Source organism: Myotis nattereri (genome assembly GCF_964212035.1).
Source record: "Myotis nattereri genome assembly, chromosome: 8".
Lineage (NCBI taxonomy): Eukaryota > Metazoa > Chordata > Mammalia > Chiroptera > Vespertilionidae > Myotis > Myotis nattereri.
The window spans coordinates 17,058,951-17,082,554 of NC_138083.1; the positions used below are offsets into that span (position 1 = coordinate 17,058,951).

Here is a 23,604-nt window from a genome sequence, read left to right on the forward strand (position 1 = left end):
AAAGTGAATCACATGGCCATGCCCATGGTCAAGGAGGCCGTGGTGGTGGGGGCTGAGGCAGAGGCGGTTAGGGGCAATGAGGCAGGCAGGCGAGTGGTTAGGGGTGATCAGGCAGGCAGGCGAGTGGTTAGGGGCAATGAGGCAGGCAGGCGAGTGGTTAGGGGTGATCAGGCAGGCAGAAAAGCAGTTAGGGGTGATCAGGCAGGCAGGTGAGTGGTTAGGGGCGATCAGGCAGACAAGAGAATGGTTAGGGGTGATGAGGCAGGCAGGCGAGTGGTTAGGGGCAATGGGACAGGCAGGCGAGTGGTTAGGAGCAATAAGGCAGGCAGGCAGATGAGCAGTTAGGAGCCAGCGGTCCTACATTGCGAGAGGGATGTCCTACTGTCTGTTTAGGCCCGGTTCTTCAAGGGTCAGGATGGGCCTAAACCGGCAGTCGGACATCCCCAAAGGGGTCCCAGATTGTGAGAGGGTGCAGGCCGGGCTGAGGGACCCCCCCCCCCCCCGTGCACGAATTTCTTGCACCGGGACTCTAGTCTATATATATAAAAGCCTAAGTGACTAATACTACCAGATGACCAGACAACTGGACAACCAGCAGTAGCTATGATGCGCAATGACCACCAGGGTGCAGATGCTCAATGCAAGAGCTGCCCCTTGGTGGTCAGTGTGCTCCCACAGCCAACCTCCCGCAGCTGGCCAACCTCCCGTGGTCCTTCCCCTTGGCTGGGTGGCCCCAATGGGCCCCGATTGGGATTGGGTGAGACAGCCGTGATCAGCCCCAATCACCAGCCAGGCCGAGGGACCCCACCTGTGCATGAATTCGTTCACTGGGCCTCTAGTATGCATATAAATTCCTCTGTTCATCTCTCCCCACCCCTGCCTTCCCTCTGAGATTCGTCAATCTGAATAACATTGTTATTATTAACTCAGATGCACATAATTAATTTTTCATAAGCCAACAGTGAAAATATAAGCATGGGGAGAATTCATAGAATAACCAAAATCTAGAAGACAAAGATTTTGATTATTCATTTTTTTGCATTTTGGGACCAATAAACCTAGGCATAGAAATATGATTACTTCTATTTATTGGAGTAATTTTACTAGTATGGATGGGGTAGACTTAGCATTTTCTTTAAAAAACTTAAAAAAAAAAAATCCTCACCAGTGGATATTTGCAGGAACTTTACTCACATAATTAGGATATATATACTACACTATATATGTATAGGATATATACTACATTATATACATACTAGAGGCCCAGTGCACAAAAATTTGTGCAATCAGGGAGTCCCTCAGCCCGGCCTGTGCCCTCTCGCAGTCTGGGCCCCCTCGGGGGATGTCCACCAGCTGGCTTAGGCCCGCTCCCCAGGGAATTGGGCCTAAGCTGGCAGTCAGACATCCCTTTGGCATCACTTGGGGATGTCCATTTGCCAGCGGGGAGCAGGCCTAAGCTGCTGTCGGACATTCTTAGTGCTTCTGAGGAGGCAGGAGAGGCTCCCGCCACCACCGCTGTGCTGGTAGCCATCAGCCTTGCTTGTAGCTGAACAGAGCTCCCCCTGTGGGAGTGCACTGACCACCAGGGGGCAGCTCCTGCATTGAGCGTCTGCCCCCTAGTGGTCAGTGTATGTCATAGTGACCAGTCATTCCCAGTCATTCTGCTGTTAGGGTCAATTTGCATATTACCCTTTTATTATATAGGATAGAGGCCTGGTGCATGGGTGGGGGCCAGCTGGTTTGCCCTGAAGGGTTTCCCGGATCAGGGTGGGGGTCCCGCTGGGGTGCCTGGACAGCCTGGGTGAGGGGCTGATGGCTGTTTGCAGGCTGGTCAAGCCCCCCAGTGAGGACCCTTACTCCATGGGGGTGTGGCTAGCCTGGGTGAGGGGCTGAGGGCTGTTTGCAGGCTGGCCACAGCCCCTTCAGGGTGGGGGTCCCCACTGGGGTGCCTGGCCAGCCTAGGTGAGGAGCTGATGGTTGTTTGCAGGCTGGTCAAGCCGCCCAATGGGGACCCTCACCCCATGGGAGTGTGGCCAGCCTGGGTGAGGGGCTGAGGGCCGTTTTCAGGCTGGTCACACCCACAGGCTAGAAGCAGGTATCTGGGATTTATTTAACTTGTATAATTGAATCTTTGTTGTCTTGGTCCTGCTCGAAGCCTGGGTTGCCCCTGGCAACCTATGTACCCATGCCAGCTGGAAGCAGGTATCTGGGATTTATTTATCTTCTATGATTGAAACTTTGTAGCCTTGAGCGGAGCTCAGGGCCAGCAGGGCAGGCGGGAAGCTTGGCTTCCTCCATCACTGGGGGCAACGCAAGCCTCCTGCTCGCTCCAGTTCCATGGCTGCCGCCATCTTTGTGATGGAGTTAATCTGCATATTACTCTTTTATTAGATAAGATTCTTTAAAAGTTTTATGCATATATGGAAGAAATGGAGGGGGAAAGCTGAGGATTTCTCCTGAATGTGAGTTTTATGCTAAAAAATCTGGTCATTGTCCTTTTTGCCGCTCAGTTTATTTAATGGCTAAGAAACCAGTTTTGCATTTGATCTGATAGGTGACAGAGATAAAAATGGTGGGCTGCCCTACTTTGAAATAGCAAATGATAACTGATGATTAGAATACTCTTGGTGAATTTTCAATAAAGGATAATGGAATATAACTGTAGCAGTTTTGTGAAAGGCCAATCTTTGTTCCTCCTTTTAGGGAATAAATTATGCATCACTAAGATTTCAGCTCTGAAACAGGAAGCAGAGGGCAAGGGAGGCACCAATAAAAAGATGACTGCGTGAAAGCTCCTCAGATTGAAGTTGGCAAGAAGGAGCGCTGGGTCAGTCCCTCCCTGCTGACCTGCGGCAGCCTTTGAGAAGGAATGTGCAAGGATGCTTCCAAGAGAAAAGAGGGGCTTCCATGTCAACAGCCCAGCTGGGGGAAAGACAGGGAAGGTAATGATTCATATCACAATATTAGGAAAAGCACTACGGCTTGCTATTTAAAATGTCGGCATAAAGGTAAAGGTGACCTTTTTGCTTTCTGATACATACTCTTTGAAGGTATAAATAATACACTAGCAACTCTATGACTGTGACCACCAGAATAAGGCAATCACACTTTAACATTTCCACTGTCATAATGCACCCCAGATTTAGGAGACAAGTTGTCTTAATTGGGGGGTGGAGAGAGGAGGGAGGGGATGTCAGTTTTATTACCCTGGTTCTCAGAGGAGGTAAGTAACAGTTTCAGGAGCTCAAAGCTCACTACTATTGAAAGCTAACGTGGCTTTACAGAAATAAAATGCTAAAGTGATCTCCCTATTAAGTTAAAAAAATAAAATATAGTGTTAATATTTTTAGTCACAGATTTGCCCTAACAGTAATAGAACAACCTTTTAAACTAATTATTTTCAGTAGATGCTAAAAAGGTATTTTATTCTTTTGAAATGACTGCTTTAATTTTAACCAGCTGGAGAATAGGCTTTGCTGCCATTTCATCATCCATGCTCAATACTCTAATGGAAGAGGATTCTCCAAGAAAACCATGACTTGAAAAGAAGGAAAGGGGAGGATGTCGCGATCTAGTAGTATGGCCATGGAACCACATCTCAACAGTTTAAGAATAGCCCTGGCTCGGTAGCTCAGTTAGAGCCTCTGTCCCAACATACCAAGGTTGTGGTTTTGGTCCTCAGTCAGGACACATATAAGAAGAAATGAATGTGTTAATAAATGGAATAACAAATTGATGTTTCTCTCTGTCTCTCTCTGTGTTTGTCTCTCTCCCCCCGCCTCTTCTCTTTTTCCAAAAAATAAATAAATAAATAAATAAAGTTATTCAAGATTTATGCACACTGATATAATTATGAATTTTTCTTCACAGTTATTACATTTTTAAGGCTAGATAGAAGGCCTTTTTCCACTTCAAAAGAGACATAGAGTTATTATATATAACCTCATTCATCCTCAGAACAGGCCTGTGAGGTAAGTTTTCTTATGTTCTCAAGAAAGCAATGAGAGGTTAAGTAACCAGTTAAGGGTCACACAGCAAGAAGATGGTTCAGCAGGTCTCAGACCTGCCAAGTCTGATTTCAGAACTGGTGCTGAAATCACCACTATACTATATTAGCAGATGGATATGTAATATATTCTAATATACATTACATATATAAGAATTCATGTATGTATATAGTTGGTATTTTATCTGTATAACTAACTTTAGCAAATAACTAGATAATGAAAGAATTTTAAATAGATATTATAGAATATTCATAAATTGTGAAATAAACACTCACTTAAAAACATATCACGGTCTGGTCAAGATGGTGATGTAGGTAAATGAGGAACTTACATCTCCCCACAACCATATCAAAATTACAACTAAACAATAAAACAAGCATCATTCAGCACCACCTGAAATTTACCTGAATGCAAGTTCTACAACTAGGAATTTAAAGAAGAAGCCACATCAAGACTGGTAGGAGGGGGAGAGACGTAGAACAGGCTGGTCCTACACTCACGTGTGGTGGATAAAAATTGGGAAGGATATCTTGGCTGTGATGGTCCCCCCTCACCAAGGAATGAGGGGGTCCCAGCTCCGCAACTGGCCCCCAAGCCCAGGTTCTAGTGCTAGGAAGAGAAGTTCTCATAACTTCTGGCTGTAAAAACCACTGGAGATGTGGCTAAAATGGGAGGACTGCTGGAGTACCAGACAGTTCCTCTTGAGAGCCCGCACAATGGACTTACTCTGACTCACTCTTTCTGAGCTCCAGCATTGGGGCAGCAGTTCAAAAGGCACCAGGGACATACAAGGAGGAACAATAGTATCTGGCATCAGGGTGAGAACTGGGGGTGGGCAGCTTTCTCCCAGACAGAAGTGCTGTCAGAGGCTATTGTCCCTTTGATGAGCTCTCTCCACACAGCACCGACAAGGGGGCACCATATCTGAGTCTCCATCAACCTGGCTATCACTGTTTGCTCCAACCCGGTAATTCTCTGAGACCCTCCCACAACCAACCTGTGGGTCCACCCAAGCTGTTTACAGTGCCTTTTCCATATGAACAGCCTGTCTTGAATCATACTCAGCCTTTCCTAAAATCTCTCAAACAAGCAGCATTTGACCTCAGCATACCCCATACCTCTCACTAAGTGTCCCCAGGCCTGGCACTAGCAGCAGCTGGCTGTGGTTTTCACTTGGCCTCTCCTGGGCACCTCCAAGCCCAGCACAAGTAACATCCAGCTGCAAATTGCCTGGTAGCTCATGCCAAGTGGACACAGGCAAAAGATAGGTAGTGGCTGATCTTGGTCTGCACCTCCAGGAAGGCCCAGAGCCAGCGAACCTGGTGGACAACTTCAGACCATGTCAAAGCAGCACCCAACCACCTCCACAAGCCACACACTGAAGGGGTGAACTCAATGGGCACCAGAGCACTGCTGAAGTTATTCCTGCTCTGTGTAGGCTCTGTGTAGAGGGCTGGTGCACAGCTTATCCTCCACAGTGGCTCAGGTGAATAGGGAGGCTGTGCCACTGGACCCTACAAGACACCTACTACATTAGGCCTACTACCAAGCCCAGAAGATGTAGCACCTCTTCCTAATACATAGAAACAAACACAGGCTGTCAAAATGATGAGACAAAGAAACACCTCCCAAATAAAAGAAGAGAACTCCAAAAAGAGAACTAAACAAAACAGAGACAAGCAATCTGTAAGAAGCAGGTTTAAAAACACTGGTTATAAGACTGCTCAATGAACTTAATGAGAACTTCAAAAACATTGAAAAAAGACACAGAAACCTCAAAAGGAACCATTCAGAAATGAAGGATACACTAACTGAAACAAAGAATAATTTACAGGGAATAAACAGTACAGTAGATGAAGCCAAGAATCAAATCAGTGATTTGAAATATAAGGAAGCAAAAAAACATACAATCAGAACAGCAAAAAAAATAAAATAAAACAATTTTTTAAAAATGAAGATGGTTAAGGAGCCTCTGTGACAACTTTAAGTGTACCAACATTCATGCAAATGGGGGTGCTGTAAGAAGGGAGAGAGCAAAAAATTGAAAACCTACTTGAAAATATAATGACAGAAAATTTTCCTAACTTAGTAAGGAAACAGACATACAAGTCCAGGATGCACAGCGTTCCAAACAAGATGAACCCAAAGAGGCCCACACTAAGCCACATCATAATTAAAATGCAAAGAGTTAAAGACAAAGAGAGAATCTTAACAGCAGCAAGAAAAAAGCAGTTAGTTATCTACAAGGGAGCACCTATATGACTGCCAGATGATTTCTCAACAGAAACTTTACTGGCTAGAAGGGATTGGCAGGAAATATTCAAAATGATAGAAAGCAAGGACCTACAACCAAGATTACGCTACCCAGCAAAGCTATCATTTATAATCAAAGGGTATATAAAGAGCTTCCTAGACAAGAAAAAGCTTAGGGAACTCATCACTATCAAAACAGTATCACATGAAATGTTAAGGGGTCTTCTTTAAAAAAGATTTTTTAAAAGATAAAAAATATGAACATTAAAATGGCAGTAAATACGTATCTATCAACAACTGAGCCTAAAAAAAATAAGTTAAGAAGCAGAAAAGGAACAGACTCATAGATACAGGGCATGTTTTGATGGTTGCCAGATGGAAAGGGGATGCAGGGAATGGGTGAAAAAGGTGAAGGGATTAAGAAGTACAAATTGGTTGTTACAGAATAGTCATGGGGGTGTAAAGTACAGGAAATAAAGTCAATAATATTTTAATAACTATGTATGGTGTCAGATGGGTATTAGATTTTTCAGGATGATTACTTGGTAAGTTTTATAAATGTCTAATCACTGGGGTGTACATCTGAAACTAATGTAATATTGTATGTCAACTATAATTGAAAAATAAAAAAATGATTTAAATAAAAACAAACATATTATGTCCAGGAATAGACCAGAGAATGCTTTTTTAAATTTTTTTATAAGTCAAAGCATAAGATTTCTATAACCCAAACCTGACCTGTCCCATTTTGCTCTGCCAAATAAAAAGGGAAGACTATATTAGATATAACATTAAAAGGGTTTTGTTAAAAAAAAAAAAGGAGGGGGGCTTTGTTCAGTGATTCATGCACTGGAATTTTAATGTTATACTTTTCCTACAAACATGTTTTTAATAAGGCAGTAAACTGTATTGAGCTAAAGATGAAAATAATTGATCCATTTCGTGCCATTAAGGCAATTATTTTTAACTTTTATTCTACTTTTCATTTTCATGGAAAGTACAGAGGTAATAACAGATAAATTTCAATTAGTTCCAATTAATGTGGTAACTGTTATAATGTATTAGGTTGCTGGGTTCTATCTGAACACCCCCCACATCCCTCTCTCTCCACGGCTGAGCCCTCCGGGTTTGGTTTGATTTGCAGTTGAAAGCAGCACTTGTGCCCATGACATCAGCTATTCTCTGGATGCTGGAGCAGTTCTATAGGTTTGAATACTTTACATCTGTAAACCCGTCCAACTCTAGAGCCCAGAAATCCATTTCCTTCACACTGGACTAACTAACTCCATCTCAGAACCACGGTTTCTCCCCCTGGAAGCAGAGGAAGGAGTGATAAAACAGCTCCTGGGAGGAGAGTGGTGTTTGGGGTGGTATCTGTGTAGTTTTAATAAACAGAAGTTCAGAGGAGAGCCAGCCTCCTCCTAGTGACTGACCCTCCATTGTTTCTGCTCCCCAGCATCCACCTCTCCTCCTAGAACAGCGGTTCTCAACCTGTGGGTCGCAACCCCTTTGGGGGTCGAACGACCCTTTCACAGGGGTCACCTAAGACCATCGGAAAACACATTTATAATTACATATTGTTTTTGTGATTAATCACTATGCTTTAATTATGTTCAATTTGTAACAATGAAATTGGGGGGTCACCACCACATGAGGAACTGTATTAAAGGGTCGCGGCATTAGGAAGGTTGAGAACCACTGTCCTAGAACAACCCCTCCACCGATCTCAGCAAACAAGTCCCTGTGCTTCAGCAAAATAAGGCCTGGCATGTTCCAGGTTTCTGGGTGCGATTCCTGGATGGATAGCTCATTACAGCCAATGAGACACACGAGATATTTTCCCTCAGACTCTTACGGGAAGAGCCCTATCCTCAGCAACTTCCCATCAACCCCACCGTGAACAAGTGATAAGGGAAAATCAGCCCTGAGGAGAAGCTAACTGTCATGATAAATGTCCTCATTCTCCCTGGTTTTATTACGGTGACATGAAAAGGAAGAACTGACAGGTGGAGGGGTGGTAATGAATACAGAACACAGACCTGCTCTTATTTGTCATGATGTGCTGGACTTCCAGTTTCTAGCTTCAATACCATCAGTCCATGACTGACTTGGAATGTACAGCCACCCCATTTCCAACTCGCTATTGTGGTCTTTCATTCATTCTTGTTAGATCTCCCTCCCTCTCGATCTCTCTCTCTCTCTCTCTCTCTCTCTCTCTCTCTCTCTGCTGGATGGAGGCTACAAACAGAAGGTGCATCTTCCAAAGTTGCTGTTTTGTGCACTGTCCCCCTTCACTAGTTCCCCAACCCCTAAAAGCAGCCAGTTAAACCTGCACTTGGCTGGACCCTGCGACCCTCCACCTTCATCTCCCTCTGTGGCCCTTCAATGGTCTTGCCCAGTCCAAGTTGTTGGGCCATTGTCTATTGTACACAAATAAAACTCTCCCACTTTTCTCTATTTGCTTATCCTGCCCTTCTTTATGGCTGAGATCAAAACCTCTTTTCTCAGGAAACCTTGTCCAAACTTCACAGTCTCCAGGGCTATCACCAAGGCCAGGTGCCTCTCCACGACCAGACTGGCACCTGGTGTGCACAGACCCCCATCTTTTGTGCAGAGACTGTGTCCCGGGCTGTCCTGTCACCAGGACAGCAGGAGCTGAGACTTTCATTCTGGGGAAACTTCGGTGTAGCCATAACTCCATCACATGCAGTAGTAGTAACAGTAATGCTAATATCAGCCTATGTTATTGAGCTCTCACTATGTTTGAAACACTGTTCTGAGTTGGACATGTTACGTCTTATTTATCTCATTTATCTCACAATAACCCATATGAGGAAAATATTACCCAGAATGGGACTAATTAAATTCAAGTCTGAATATGACTCTAATTATGGAAAAGCTACACAGGGAAAGAGCTCCCTTAAGGCAGGAGGTTAACAGTTTCCTTTCTAACTTTTCTTACATGGGAAGTGATTTGAAAAGGGCCACGGCACAGAGTTGAGTTAACTTGGTCAGGCCACGTTTCTCAGATGCCCCCCCCGATCCTGGGGCCGGCATCTAAGCATTAAGAGCACCTACCTGAAAGGTGCTTTGGGGATGTCATAAAACATTAGACCTGGGAAAAGAGCCTACATTTAACACACACACACACACACGTTTACATCCTTTGTATTTAGGCTGTTTGGTGGACAAAAGCAGGCACTCAGAGGGGTTTTATGCAGTGGTTGATTGGAGACATACTTAAATCTTACAAAAGCATTTCTCTTAGGTGGCATCAGAGTTCACCATTTGTGACAATTAGTCAACAGAAAAGCACTGATGCTCTTTGCCCATCTGAGAACCAAGAGTACAAAAAAGAAGGTATCCGAAGGAGAGCACAGTGACTTGGGATTTCAAAAGTCTCTGCCATATACAGTCAACCTTAAAAACTCGCATTGCCAGTTTCAAAGCCCTCTTTCTTGTTAAAATATTCCTGAGTCCTAATATGCCTAACAGCCAACAGTTTGAAGTTAAAACCCTGCATGATAATAGGATTAGGCACGATCCCAAGACATGGTTTTGTGTTTTCCGGGAGTTTAAGGTGCATTTTGACATCTGGACTTGATGAAATGGTAATGCTTTGTCACAAATTGTATGGATAAAAGCAGACTTCTGCAAACTATGTCTTATCACCTATTTTTATAAATAAAGTTTTATTGGAACATAGCCATGCCCATTCATTGACATATTGGTTATGCTGCTTTCTTGCTACAATGGCAGAGTTGAGTCACTGGGACAGAGACCATATGGCCTGTATAGTCCAAAATATTTACAATCTGGCCCTTATAATAAAAGTCAGCTGACCCCCAGATTAGAGAATTTCCTAGGTCTAAGTAGGTCATCGGTCAGTGATTAAAGAATGACTAAAATGTTGAAACAGGTTTAAACACATACAGATGCAAAACTGTAAATAATATAAAACATGAAAATACATTTACAAGTGTTAAGCCTGGTCCCCAGTATATATCTATATATTCTAACTCTTCCCAAAGGTTCCAGACCTAGTTGGTTTTACAGGTGATTTCTGTTCAACTTTTAGGTTATAAGAAATATGTCAGACCTCAGGAAAATATGAAAAACTTCCCAAAAAACATTTTGTGGGACTAGTATACATTTGATTCCAAAAACTTGGCAAGTAAAGCATATAAGAGAAAACTACAGGCCAATCTCACTTATGAATTTAGGTGCAAATAACCTATAAAGTATTCGCACATTGAGTCCAGCAATGTACTGATCTCATCTGATACTTATTTTTTATTTTTAATGTAATAAACTAATAATTTTTTAATGTAGTAAATGCATTAACCTGACAAAAATTCAACAAATACCTAAATCTCCCACCAAAAATCAGAGGAAACTATATTTAATTTTAATACAGCAATTATATTAACTTATATATTGTATATTATTCTAAAATATATATTAAATACATTTATATGTTGAATTTTACATATTGATCCCCACATCCTGGGCATTCAGTGAATTTTACATCCCTGAACTGAATCCAAGGTCTGGGTTAGAATCTCAACTCTCCTTGGGTGGTTTTATAACCCAACCAAAGCAATGGCCCTCCCGGCGCTTTTGGTAAAATAAAGGGGCTGCCCTGTGTTCTTCAGAGTTCGATTGCCAGGCTTCAATGAAGGACAAACAGGTAACCAGCCCTGTTCTAGCTGTTTTATCAGTCCAACAATTGTAATTTAATCCAAGCAATAGAGAGGATGAAGTTTGAACAGACACTTCGGAGTGGCAGAGGCATTTGGACAAATGCTTCGTGCTCTCATTTGGATTCAGAAAGTGGCATGCAGCTCGGGGCTGTGCTTGTGGGAAGGACTGTGCAGCCCCGCCAGGCAAGAGAACAATGGATGGTGAAAAGAAGAAAAGAGCCCTTTCGACACAGACACTCCTTTTTCTTCCCAGATCTTTTCAGCTTCACAAAAGGAGACATATTTTCCATATAATTGCTAAACATGTGTGCTTATTAAATTATTCTTTAATTAGTGAATGATTTTAGCCATGCTTTGCTCTTTGGATATTCATTTTGTATAATAAAATAATTATAGATAATTAAACTATCTCAAGCCTCTTTCTTTCCCCCAGCAAACATGCTGGGGATCCAAAAATGACAACAAGTTGTAAATTAATCTGGAAAACAAAGCATGACAGATGAATGATTTGGCTGGAATTAATTAGGCATTAATTAAATACTGGAACTCGATGAAGAATTAGATTCATTATTAAAGAAACAACACTGTTCTGAAAAGATGTGCAGTTCCCCACATCCTTACCTTCCGTGGCGATGGCGTTGTTTCTTATCCAAATCTGGGCCTTCAAGCAGTCCTCTTCATCATTGAGAGTGAAATGATTACGAGGAACTTGATCAGTGTATCGCTGCTTTCTATAACCTTCTTCAACGTCTCTGTTTGTCAGGTGCTGACCAATATCAGCCCCTGAAGGGCATGGGACCTGAGGTATGTTACAGAGAAATGCTTATTTCAGTGGTAACAGATGAAGCACTGATATAGCACTAAACAAACAAACAAACAAATAAATCATAGCAATGTCTGGTATAGCAAGGCCTTTTTCTGTCCCCAGATACAATTCTTTTCATTGCAGCAGCTAATTCTCAGGAGTTGCTCTGATTATATGATGCTGTGTAACGAATTATTCCAAAAGTCAATGGTGTGAAAAGGCTTACAGACTCTGAAGGTCAGTAATTCAGACAGGGCAGGGGTGGGGTTGGGGGAGGGGGAGGGGGGAAATGGACAGTTTTCTATGTGAACGATGTCAGAGGCCTGAGTGGGAAGACTTGAAGGTTGGGGGTGACTTGAAGGCTGGGCGCTGAAATCATTTGGAGAGAAGCTCTCTCAATCCTTTTTCTTTCTTCCAGAAAACTTGCTGGGTATCCAAAATGACAAAAACGTCTCGCAGTTGATATTGGCCGTGGGCTGGGATCTTAGCTGGGGTTGTTGGCTGGAACATCCACACGTGGCCTCTCCATGTGGCCTGGGCTTCCTTACAACATGGTGGCTGGGTTACCAGGGCAAGTGCCCCGAGAGAAAAAACCAGTCCAGAGAGCTCTGTGTTCTTTTCTAATCTCATCTTGGAATTCCAGTGGTGTCCCTGCCACCATGTTATACTCACGGAGGTCCTTATATTCTAGACGCCTGCCCAGGGTCAAGAGGAGGAAACCTAAAATCCACCTCTTCCTGCAGGGGCAGTGAAGCGATGGGAAAACACGTGGACCTGGATCGGTGTGGCCATTTTTGGGGAGAACAATCTACACAGAAGCAATTATATCAGGGGTTGAAATCCAAGTGCTTATGGGCTCCAGGCAGAAAAGAAAATGAGGAAAGTGGACTACTGTTTACTTATGAAAAGTGTAGGATCATTCTTCACTTTGCTAGAGAGATAGTCTCTCTCTCTCTCTCTCTCTCATCTCCATCTCTTTCAACACAGAGCCCTCTCAGTACAACGTCTATTCTCACTTTTGACACAGAGTGAAGACAGACACTGTAAGGAAAGCGACAGTAAACACACAGCAAAGGATGATGCTGACACTTGTCCTCGGTGTCACGGACTCTGTGGCAAACTGAAGGGCTCTGGTCAGAGTTTGGCCACGACTCAACTCCATCCAGTTGTTGCCCAAATAGAGTGTGGATTCAGTATGGTCAGATGTGATTTCTCAAGAAATGCTAGGTACTTTTATTTTCCTGAGGACTCTTGGGGTTTTTATTATTATTATTTCAGTTCAAATTAAAACCAAACAAACACCACCATGAACGCCAAGTAAAATAGCACAGTGGAGTGAGCTTGCCCAGTGGGCCAGACTTTTACCTCTCCAACTCTCCTTTGGCAGCCAGGTGACTATGTGGACGATAACGAGGCCAACACTGGGAGCAAGATTTAAAGGTAAGTTGATGCCTCCGCTAGAAGACCCGCACGAGCGCCTGATATTCTCGTGGTACAAGGCCTCAGGGTGGTGGGGCAGGGTGGCACTCAGCCACGATGGGCAAAACGTTCACTTGTAGTAGAGGCGAATGTGGGTGCGGAGGAAGTGCTTGTCTCTTGAAAGATGCCTTGTTGTGCTGGGTAGATGAGAATGCTGGCTGGCGCGTGAACAGATGGGGCAGCACTAACACCCAGATGACCTTTGGGGAAGTTTTTGGTTATATTCTTCCTCAACAGAAATGGTAAAGCCACGGTACATTACTGTGATGTATTTAATTCCATTGCAAACTGGGTTAGCTAATTTTTTTTAAAAAAATCAAATTTTTAAAGCTGGATGTCCTCTCTTCATGAAGAAGTTGCAGTAGCATTTTATTTAGTAAAAAGAAAACCCAACTGAAATTGTGGAGATAAAATGATCTTATTTAGCAATATAATTTGTTTAGCCATATTACACTAGAATTTTGGTCTTACCGTATTCATAGTTACTATAAAAGCAGTCCACTGAGGGCTTCGGTGGATGGTTCAAAGTGCACAATATTCAATACTGTGCTTTGGAGGTTTGAAACCTCACCATAATTACAATAAATATTGTAGTATAAAATAAAAGAAAATTTGGGTAACATGATGCCAGTTTAGTAAGTCATACTTTAACAAATCAGGAAAAGTCCTTGGCAGAAAATGGCAGGGCTAAAGAACAAATTGAGAGCTAGTCAAGTTATAAAACTATCCATGGTTATTGTTTCAAATAGTGGGTGTATGGTTTAAGAAACAATGAGGAGAAGGGACAAGAAGAAGAAGGTCCAAAATGAAAATTGGCTTACTACAATCCTGAAACAGAATTGTATTTTTATAACCCACATCATCCTTGTGTGCACTCAAATATGTGGCATTTTTGCACATTTCTAAACTATAAAGAATTAGAAAAATTAAAGAAAAAATAATGGGATAATATATATACCGGTATATATATTTTTCATATTCACATAATGGCATTTTTACAGAATAGGCAAAACCGAAATTAGGATTTTAAATGCCAAGGCCCATTAATCCATCTACACAGAGTATAGCAGAACTCAATACATAAAAAAGGATCTATGGGGAAATTTATATTATGTCATCAAAGTAAGGGAGAGAATTAAGATGGAAAGGAAGGCCTGGCTATTATTTAATGAAGAAGTATCATCAATGCTGGCTACCAAAATGAGAGTGTTTTCTGCCACTAACATGTGATTGGAGAATAGCAGACAACTTTTCAACCATTCATTCCGTCAGATAATTCTGGATTGCGCACTGCCAGCATCAGTGGCTGCTGGGAGCCTGTTGGCCATCCCAGGCCCCTCAGCAAGTTAGTAACTGAACAGTGGTGGGGGCTGCTGGTGGCAAACTTAATATCTTGTCTCCCTTTCTTAGTAACAGACTTCTGGGAAATAGGCCTGGCTGAGAAATTACATTTTCATGTTGGAAAGGAGTCCTTGGGTGGGGCAACATAAAATGTCATTTTGCTCTAGTCCTTTCTCCTTCCTGTTTCTTGCAAATGGCATGGCTGGCGCCACAGCAGCCACTTCAAGATGTTGAGATGGAAGCCACATATTAAAGATGGAAGAACAAAATTTACAAGGGCCTGGTTTCCTGATGACACCAGGCAGCTACCTTACCAGGTTGAGTTGCTTTTCTCCAGATATTTCTATTGAGAGAAAGAAACAAACTTCTTAGTTTTGACTTCAGGTATAAACAGTTAATTCTAGAATTTCTGTGTTGTAAAGACTTTTAAAAGCCACCACGTGTAGTCCCCGTGAGAGGGGGAGGGAGGGAAGGAAGAAAGAGCAAGGAGACAGGGAGGAGAGAGACAGAGGCAGTGGTGAAGAACTCATGCCTTGAGTCAGACCACCAGGGTTCCTAGTCTGTCACTTTGTCATCGTAGCTTCACTGCATCTTGGATCCCCTATAAAATGGGGATGACAGTGGTAGGACCTCAGAGAGTTACCCCAAGGATTGCATCAGTTAACACAACTGTGGCAAATGGCAAAGATAAAACTCTGTCAGGTGTTCCTACCCCACTAGTGAGGCCTCCACCGTGGCATCTTGCTGTCTCCTGGGGATGGACATTCCCTGTTGGAAAAGGCCCTGACTCTTAGGAAGTTGTTTCTTAGGATGAATCAGCACTGTATTCCCATCGCATCTGGTGGTCTGTCCTAATTCAGCTCTCCGGGGCCATGATGTGCAAGTCTAACTCGTTTTCTACATGAAAAGCCTTCAGGTTTTTTGAGGTTAAGCATCCTGAATCTTCACCCCTCTGGCTAAAAAATCTTGGGTGTCTTTGAGTCTCTCGATGTGCTTTCAGCTTGTTCTTTCCCTTCTTAAATGTGACTTCAAGAAACAAATACAATATTCCAGGTGTAGCTGTTTTTGTGACATGTTCTTTGACACAGTCATGCTCAGCAGGTAAGGGGCTCGTCATCTCTACAAGTGGTGTGTGCTGCTCTCTTTTCTACCTGTTTGCAGCAGGCTCTCTGCTGTGGCTGCACCATTCTGGACACCATGCTCTTATTCACCCCATCTAAGATGTAATTAGTCTCCACGGAGACCAACCACATCATGTTGCTGACCCACGTCAAGCTCGCCATAACCAACATCTCTCACCTGGCTGGATGTTCCTGCCCTTCCTGCTGGCTTCCGGGGAGTGTCACCCCTTTGAGTCCCCACCACGCTCTTCTCATAGTCAATACCAGACTCATTTGACTCAGAGTTGACAGATTTTTATTCTTCCTCTTTTTGAGATAACCCAAACCAGGCCAGGGGCAGGCACTTCTCCCTCTCCGCACGACTCTCTGTGAGCCATGGGAGCGGCTCAGAGACCTCAGTTGTAAACTGAGTGGTTTCAGAGTGGTTTTCAGGACCAGCATGTACTCACCAATAAACATAATCAAATCCATAGGCAAGGTGCGGAGGGGGTCAGAGGGTGCTGACCGTGAACTAGGTAAATCTTCATCTTCCCAAACGGAAAGGTCAGAGGTAATGCCATAAGTTGATAGGTCAAGAAAAACCTTCTACAAATGCATTACTATAGAGTTCAGGGGTAAAGGTATTGAAGAAGTAACAATAAAAATGCCTCAGAGTGGTTGCCCCTGGCTTGGAAGCAGAGAACAGCCTTCCTCACATGCAACCCTGCAGTACAATTTAATGTTTTATCTTGTGCCTGGATTATCTGATGACAAGATTAAGTTATATGCATTTGGATATCAAAATATTGCATAGTATTTTAGAATGATAGGTGCCATTTAAAGGTCTGATTCGAGGTTAAGACTTGTAATTATATTTTGTAACAGATATCCTCTTGTTTTGGGTTTCTGCTTTATTTTCACCATTTTGGTTTTTGTTGTTGTGCGTGTGTTTTTGCTGTTTTTTGTAAATTATGAAATTGGGACAAAACCATGAGAAAGTTGGAGAAGGAAATTGGAAAAGAAGTAACAACTGGACTACCCCCACCTCCAAGGGAATTTAGCTGCTTTTTTTTTGTTTTTTGTATCACTCTATGTACCTTTAATTTTTATGTCCTTCTGGAAAAATTAAATTGGAACTTCTTTTATCACTCTTCAATTCATTTTTCCTGTTGTACAAAGGGCAAGAGCTTAATGTGCCACAGCTAAAGCTGCCGGGGCAGCTGGCCACACATGGGCAGATGCCCGAGTCTGCCACTCATATTTTCCAAAGTCTGCGATTGCAGGCAGCAGCTGGAACTCAGTGGAGCAGGTGAAGGGGGGGGGGGGGCAAGCTAAGGGGTGCATGGCGCTTTCTTCTGGCATAATGCTTTAAAAAGAGGAATACTTAAGTGCCAAAATAAGGCCTTCCTCGAGTTTATTCTTATCCTTTAACTAGGAAAAAGGAAAAGGAAGTTACTCGGAGGCTCAGAGTGTGGTCTAGTCACTAGCTTCACCTGGAAGCTGGTTAGAACTGCTGTGTCTGTCGCTCCAGCCCCTTTCCCACTCTGAATCTGCATGTGAATGAGATGTACAGGGCGGTATGTACACATTACACTTGGAGAAGTGCTCCTTTAAGGCACAGATGAGGATTCTAGGCTGAGAAAGTTCAAATCAGTGGTTCTTTGCCTGGACTTAGAATCATCTGGGAGCTTGAAAAAAAAAAATACTGATGGTTGAGTCCCGAGTCCCCACCCCAGAATAATTAAAACAGCACTTCTGGGCTTGCGGGCAGGCACGGGTATATTTTAAAAGTGCTGCAGGTGATCTCAATGTGCAGGCAAGGCTTAGAACTGCAGGTTAAGTGATAGGCAGTTGATCAGCTGTCCTGTCTCCCCCTACCCCCCACACGCTGCTTCTCCTTGGCTTGGCTATGAAAGAAAACCTGCACTCTCTCCCCCCCCCCTCCACCCCCCCCCCCCAATTCCTTACCCTCCCGCCCACGAATACAGGGCCATTATTCACAAGATGCCAAACTAAGACATAAATATGGCAGTGCCTGGGGTAGGGATGGGTTACTTCATACTCCTCGGGAACAAACCCACCAAGGGGAGGCCTATCCAGGTTTCTGGGAGAAATGTAATGAAAAGACCCCCTTGCTGAGTTACAAAATAAATCTCTTTTGATGAGAGAGATGCCCTATTTTGTGGGCCACATGACATGCGAATGTGTGTGGCAAAGTGAGGTTAACATTTGCTTCCCCAAGACATTAAACAGCTTCAACTGTCCATTAAACAGCTAAAGCTTTCCTCAAAGGAGGTTTGAGAATTTCATAAAAAATGGACAGCATGACCACGGGCTAATCAATCAGTCACATTTCCTAGGTTCGTAACTGAGAGACAAAAGAAAGCAAGGGTTGACAGGAGGCGCGCGCGTTTGAACCACTGCTGCGCGAGCCCATCACCACCGCCAAATGTCAGCCTCTCGAGGCAGAAGTTAATTTCCACAAGTGCACGCGGGGCTGTGTCTGGATGCTGCTCTGGTGGTGGCAAGTGTCAGACTTCTGGACAACAGCGTCAAGAATGACATTTCCCGACCTGCTGTCATTTTCATCCCTGAGCCCAATGCTTTTCTTGGAATGGGTTTCCGTGAGGGTTTCGGACACGATTTTGGCCGCGTGCGTGAGCTTTGGAGGACGCTTTTATGAATACAGAGTGGCAGCTGCCAGGCGAGAAGGCGTGCTCTTCACCCAGAGGGCGTGCGCCTGGCAAACACGCACCACCCAGCTGGCCACGCGCGGCCTCACCTGGTACTGCTGCCCGGTGCAGAGGATGAGGTGGTCATAGAGCACAATGTCTTCGTGGGAAACCATGACGTGCTTGGCTGCTCGGTCTATGGCCGTCATCCTACCAACCACCACGTTGACCCAGGAGCACAGCGACATCAATGCGTGATCTTTATCATTATAACTCTGGCTGCGGAGAGAGGCGCTCCGTCAGTGACATTTGAGCAGCTGACAGGGGGCATTAATTAGACATCTGGCGAGCTGTTCAGGTCCCCCCGGCTCCCTCCCACTCCACCAGGACTGAGTCTGTGCTCTTGCTGTGGTTTTCCAGGACCAAGGATATGCAGCAGGAGATTTTTTGTTATGGGAGAGTCACACAATGACATCTTTCCATTAAAGCGAAATTGTTCTGCTTAGTGCTGGCCAGTCCACAACAGGGAGGGAGTGTGTGTGTGTGTGTGTGTGTGTGTGTGAAATCATCCTATATAATAAATAGGTAATATGCAAATTAACCCTCACACCCTCACAAGATGGCTGCCTACGACCAGGCCAGCAGGAGGGTTAGTGAGGGACGACCAAACAACTGAACAGCAGGCTGCATGGGGCAACCAGCCGGCAGAGGGGGGCAGTTGGGGGTGACCAGGCCGGCAGGGGTGCAATAAGAGTCAGCCAGGCTGGCGGGGGGGCGCAGCTAGGGGCTTCCAGGCTGGTGGGGGGGGTACAGTTGGGGGCAACCAGGCCGGCAGCGGGGGCAGTTTGGGGTGATTAGACTGGCAGGGGGGGGCAGTGAGGGGTGACTAGGCCAGTGGGGGGGGGGGCAGCTAGGGGCAACCAGGCAGGCAGGCAGGTGAGCGATTAGGAGCCAGCGGTCCAGGATTGTGAGAGGGATGTCCGACTGCCGGGTTAGGCCCGATTCCCAGGATCGGGCCTAAACCGGCAGTCGGACATCCCTCGAGGGGTCCTGGATTGGAGAGGGTGCAGGCTGGGCTGAGGGGACCTCCCCCCCCCCCCCCCCCGCCGCATGAATTTCATGCACCGGGCCTCTAGTTAATATATATCCTTCTGCTTCTATTTCACGGTGAGCACAAACTTACTTTGGCTGTTGACTTGTCCTAGTGCAGGGGTGGGCAACCCCTGGCACGCGTGCCAAACATGGCATGCCAGTAACTTTTGCTGGCATGCGAAACCCTCTCTTATAATCTTCCATTTACAATTTTTTTCTTAATATCAACTTTTTTATTTTTCAGATAAATTCAGTGTAGGTGCATCTTAGATAAATAAATAATTTTACATAACATTTATACATTAAAAAAATAAATGTATTTTTCATCATCATATACTGTGTTTTTGTCGCCTGAATGAATTTTATTATTTCTTCAAGGTTCTTCACATACATACACCTTAAGAGATATCAAGTAGGCGTAACATGCTCTCAAAAAATTAGGGTTGGCACGCAGAAGAATTTTGAGTCAGAGATTTTGCCAGTTTTGGCATGCACTCACAAAAAGATTGCCCACCCCTGTCCTAGTGACAAAGGACCGAAAGGGGATGAAGAAAAAGAAAGTGACATTCCGCAGGATTCCCCAAGGCAGGGGTCAAGGGCCTAAATATCGAGAACCCGGCCTATTTGCTAATGCTTTTCAATAGATTTCTCCTTCTTAGAATGAGTGTATAGATTTGTGCCCAAACAACAAAACACGTTGTCTTTAGAGAAGATGTCAATTAGGGAATTACGTTAGAAGCAAGTCCAGCACCTGGAGACTTTCGGGATCCACTCTGCAGGGCAAAGGTGACTTAGGGGGAACTGGTACTGCTGTGAGCAGCAGGTCCAGGGTTTTCTTGTCTGGGTTCCATCTGAGTTTGAGTATTCTACCATAATGTGAGAGAAGCGGCTTTCTTGTTGGCGTTGGGTATTTTTTACAAAGAGTTTTGTGAGGGTTGTTGCAGAACTTTCTGGAAGGTGTGACTTCCTACATGTGACACTCTTAGTGACCTTGTTCTGATACCATAACAAGAGGGCAATGTGGCAGAATGGTAAGTGTTTCATTTTAATCCAGGCTTCCCTGTGCCAAAGTCTGTGTCACCAGTGAGACCGGGCCCTGGGACCCTGCATCCCCTTTCGACACTTCAGCTTCCTCACCTCTCAACCGAGGATAATTCTCCTCCCCGCAGGCCTCGACCATTGTAAGGGACGAATGTGAGAATGTAAGAGATGCTGCTTTATCAAGTGGGATGCATATGTGAAGGGTATTATTCTAAATAATATTAATGATACCTAATCCTGTTTACTCTCCTTGGAGGCAAACAGGACTAAAGTGATAATGGAAGAGCATTTTTTCTTTTTGATCCACTCGGGAGTCTGCTCTCAACACACAAAAAGAATTCTCGTAATGGATGCACATTAGGCCCCGTTCTGGCACCCATGAAAGAGAAGGGAGCACTGGGCTTTGTGTCTCTCCATGAAACAACACTTAAAAACAAGAAAATCTCTTCTTAATAAGAAAAGAAAATTGGGGGCTGGCCTGTCACAGGAAAATAATAGAGAGTGAGATGAAATTCTTTAAAAAAAACAAAAAACCAACACATTTTGGTGGCTTCACAGGAAAACAAGAAACCTCATTGATTTTGTACATTCATGAGAGATCCACAAAGGATTGTTCTTATTTGCATCACCGTCTCTTCATAACAGGAACAGCCCTGTGAGCCGCCCAAGATGAGGAAAAATTAAACATAGTTAGTGCATAGGAATTAGTCTTTTGAGGATCTGCTCAAAGATAAAGTGCTCAGGGGAAATTTGGGGGAGTTGAGGACAATGTTATTTTTAACGACCCTAGGACAATAGTGTGATAATGTCAGCACGCAGATTTCAGAGTTCACATTTGAAGCTCTGTCTGGTGGGAACTGAGTTTTAGGAACCGTGGGAAGCACTGAGGAATGTGGGGTGCTGCTCTTATAGTCTGTTACCGTGGCTTTTCTCAGGTTGGAACGTCACCGTGCAGGTGATGACCGTCTGTTCTGGATATCCCTATCTACTCCGGACCTCCTTTAATTTACTCACCAGGTAGGTGAAACTAAACATTGGAAATTATAAGTGATATTTCCCCCAGATTATTTCCTAAGCAGAGTGAGTGAGCCTTGCTTCTAACGTGGTAGGGATGGTCTCATGGCCTGAGGACAAGAGAAGTGCTTCCATTAGGGTTCTCTGGAAAAGGGAGAAGGAACCAAAGAAGGGACATCAATGAAACTTAATGTTTCTCAAGTGAACTTGACCCTGACTTGAAAAGAATGTGAAAGGTTGTCTCACAGAACGTTCTGGAGACAGGTAGTAAGTAAAAAAAAGCAGAAATGCAGGATGGGAAAATTGTCGGAAGGGACATTGTGACAAGCGGCCCACTTGTTCAGAGTTGCAGAGGCCCCCACATCTGGTGTCAGGAGACTTAGCCCAACGCTCCAGATGCAAAACTAGAAGTCAGCCCCAGGGGAGCCAGTATAAGTCCGGTGCAGGCCTGCACTCCATGGAGTCAGAACCTTCAGAACTGGAGAGAACCTCAGAGGTTTTCATAAAGGATTTATCAGGACTCTTAGAAGGAGGAGCATCACCATGAACGAACGTTCAGTTACTCAGGGCTGATTGTCCAAGTAGTGGATTTCTCCTGTTTCCGCTTTCCCCTCTCCTCCCACTGCCTGCCCTTCTGCTGAGTCCCTGGCATGTCATTAGCGCCTCCACCAGACGCTGGACAGGGCCGGAGAGCGAAGACAAAAACTGGCTTACGAAAAATATAGTAACAACAAAAATAAATCAAAACACTGGTTAGGGCAGAGTTTAGAATTTGTATTTAAAATGAGGAATTGAAATTATTAAATTTAGGAATGTCGATGCACTTGTTATTTTTTAAACTCTGCGACCAAAGATAATTTCCTTTATTGGAATACGAGGGCCGTTTGAAAGGCAACATCCTCTTTATGTTTCAATGCGTAGTTTCTAGAACAGCCGTGGGCAAACTACGGCCCGTGGGCCGGATCCGGCCCGTTTGAAATGAATAAAACTAAAAAAAAAAAAAGACCGTACCCTTTTATGTAATGATGTTTACTTTGAATTTATATTAGTTCACACAAACACTCCATCCATGCTTTTGTTCCGGCCCTCCGGTCCAGTTTAAGAACCCATTGTGGCCCTTGAGTAAAAAAGTTTGCCCACCCCTGTTCTAGAATGAAGACATGCAGTTACCCGTTCAGAGGCACTGGGCTGTGCTATTTCCTTTCTACCCACAGCCTGATTGAGATGACTTTCACAGGCACTTTTGGAGGTAACCCGCATCTTCTCCACATGATTTACTGAGCACCTGGTATGTGCCAAGCACTGTCCGACATGCTGGGGGCACATCAGCGAGCAAAGAGGCAAAGGATTCCTGCCGTCGTGAAGTTTACATTGCAGTTAAAGAATCCAGAATATGAAGAAAAAAACATCCTTTTAAAAGGCAAATTATGTAATATTTAGAAGGATTTCAGTAGCAAGAAGGAAGGGAGCAGAGTGAGGAGGATGGAGGGTTGGTTGCAGATGAATGGGTGGTCAGGGGAGGTCTCGGCGAGAAGTTGACATTTAAGTAAAGACTTGGAGTGAGAAAAGCAAAGCCCCACAGTGGGGACCTGCCTGCAGCAGGTGTTTCAGGAATCCTGAGGAGGCTGGCATGGTGAGAGTAGAATAGGGGCAACAATGGGAGAAGATGAGGCCAGACAAACAATTGAACAGGAATAGATTTTAGGTTGGAGCCTTCCAGGACTTTCTGTGACGATGGGAATGGTCTGCAGCTGTCTGACATGGCAGCTACGAGCCACAGGTGGCTATTGGAGCACTTGGCAATATGGCTAGCATAATTGAGAGGCTGAATTTTAAATCTCGTTTAAGCCTAATCAATTTATGCTTTACTTAAAAAACAAGCTTTTATTTTATTTGAGAAACTGACAAACATTTTAACAACAGAATCACCTAAAACCCCCACAATATAGAAATGTTTCTGGCATGATTAAAAAATAATTATTCTGTAACCAATAAAAATGTTGTCATTACTGACTCATCAACCACAGTATTTTATGACAGATGCCTTATTTTTCATGTTAAGTAAGTCTTAAAACCTTTTTGGTAGTTTTGTGGATT

At 44.1% G+C, this 23,604-nt stretch overlaps 1 protein-coding gene across 1 annotated transcript in view; it reads right to left on the reverse strand.

Moving 5' to 3' along the window:
• LOC308523356 (cilia- and flagella-associated protein 61-like) overlaps nt 1-18,633 on the reverse strand; it is an 89,803-nt gene extending 71,170 nt beyond the window's left edge. Inside the window, exons 1-2 of the mRNA XM_081097213.1 lie at nt 18,471-18,633; nt 11,585-11,762 (exon numbers count right to left, since the gene is read on the reverse strand). Coding sequence (XP_080953339.1) covers nt 11,585-11,762; nt 18,471-18,608 — 316 coding nt within the window. The 5' untranslated portion in view covers nt 18,609-18,633. The remainder of the gene's footprint in view (nt 1-11,584; nt 11,763-18,470) is intronic.
• Between the last annotated feature and the right edge of the window lie 4,971 nt (nt 18,634-23,604).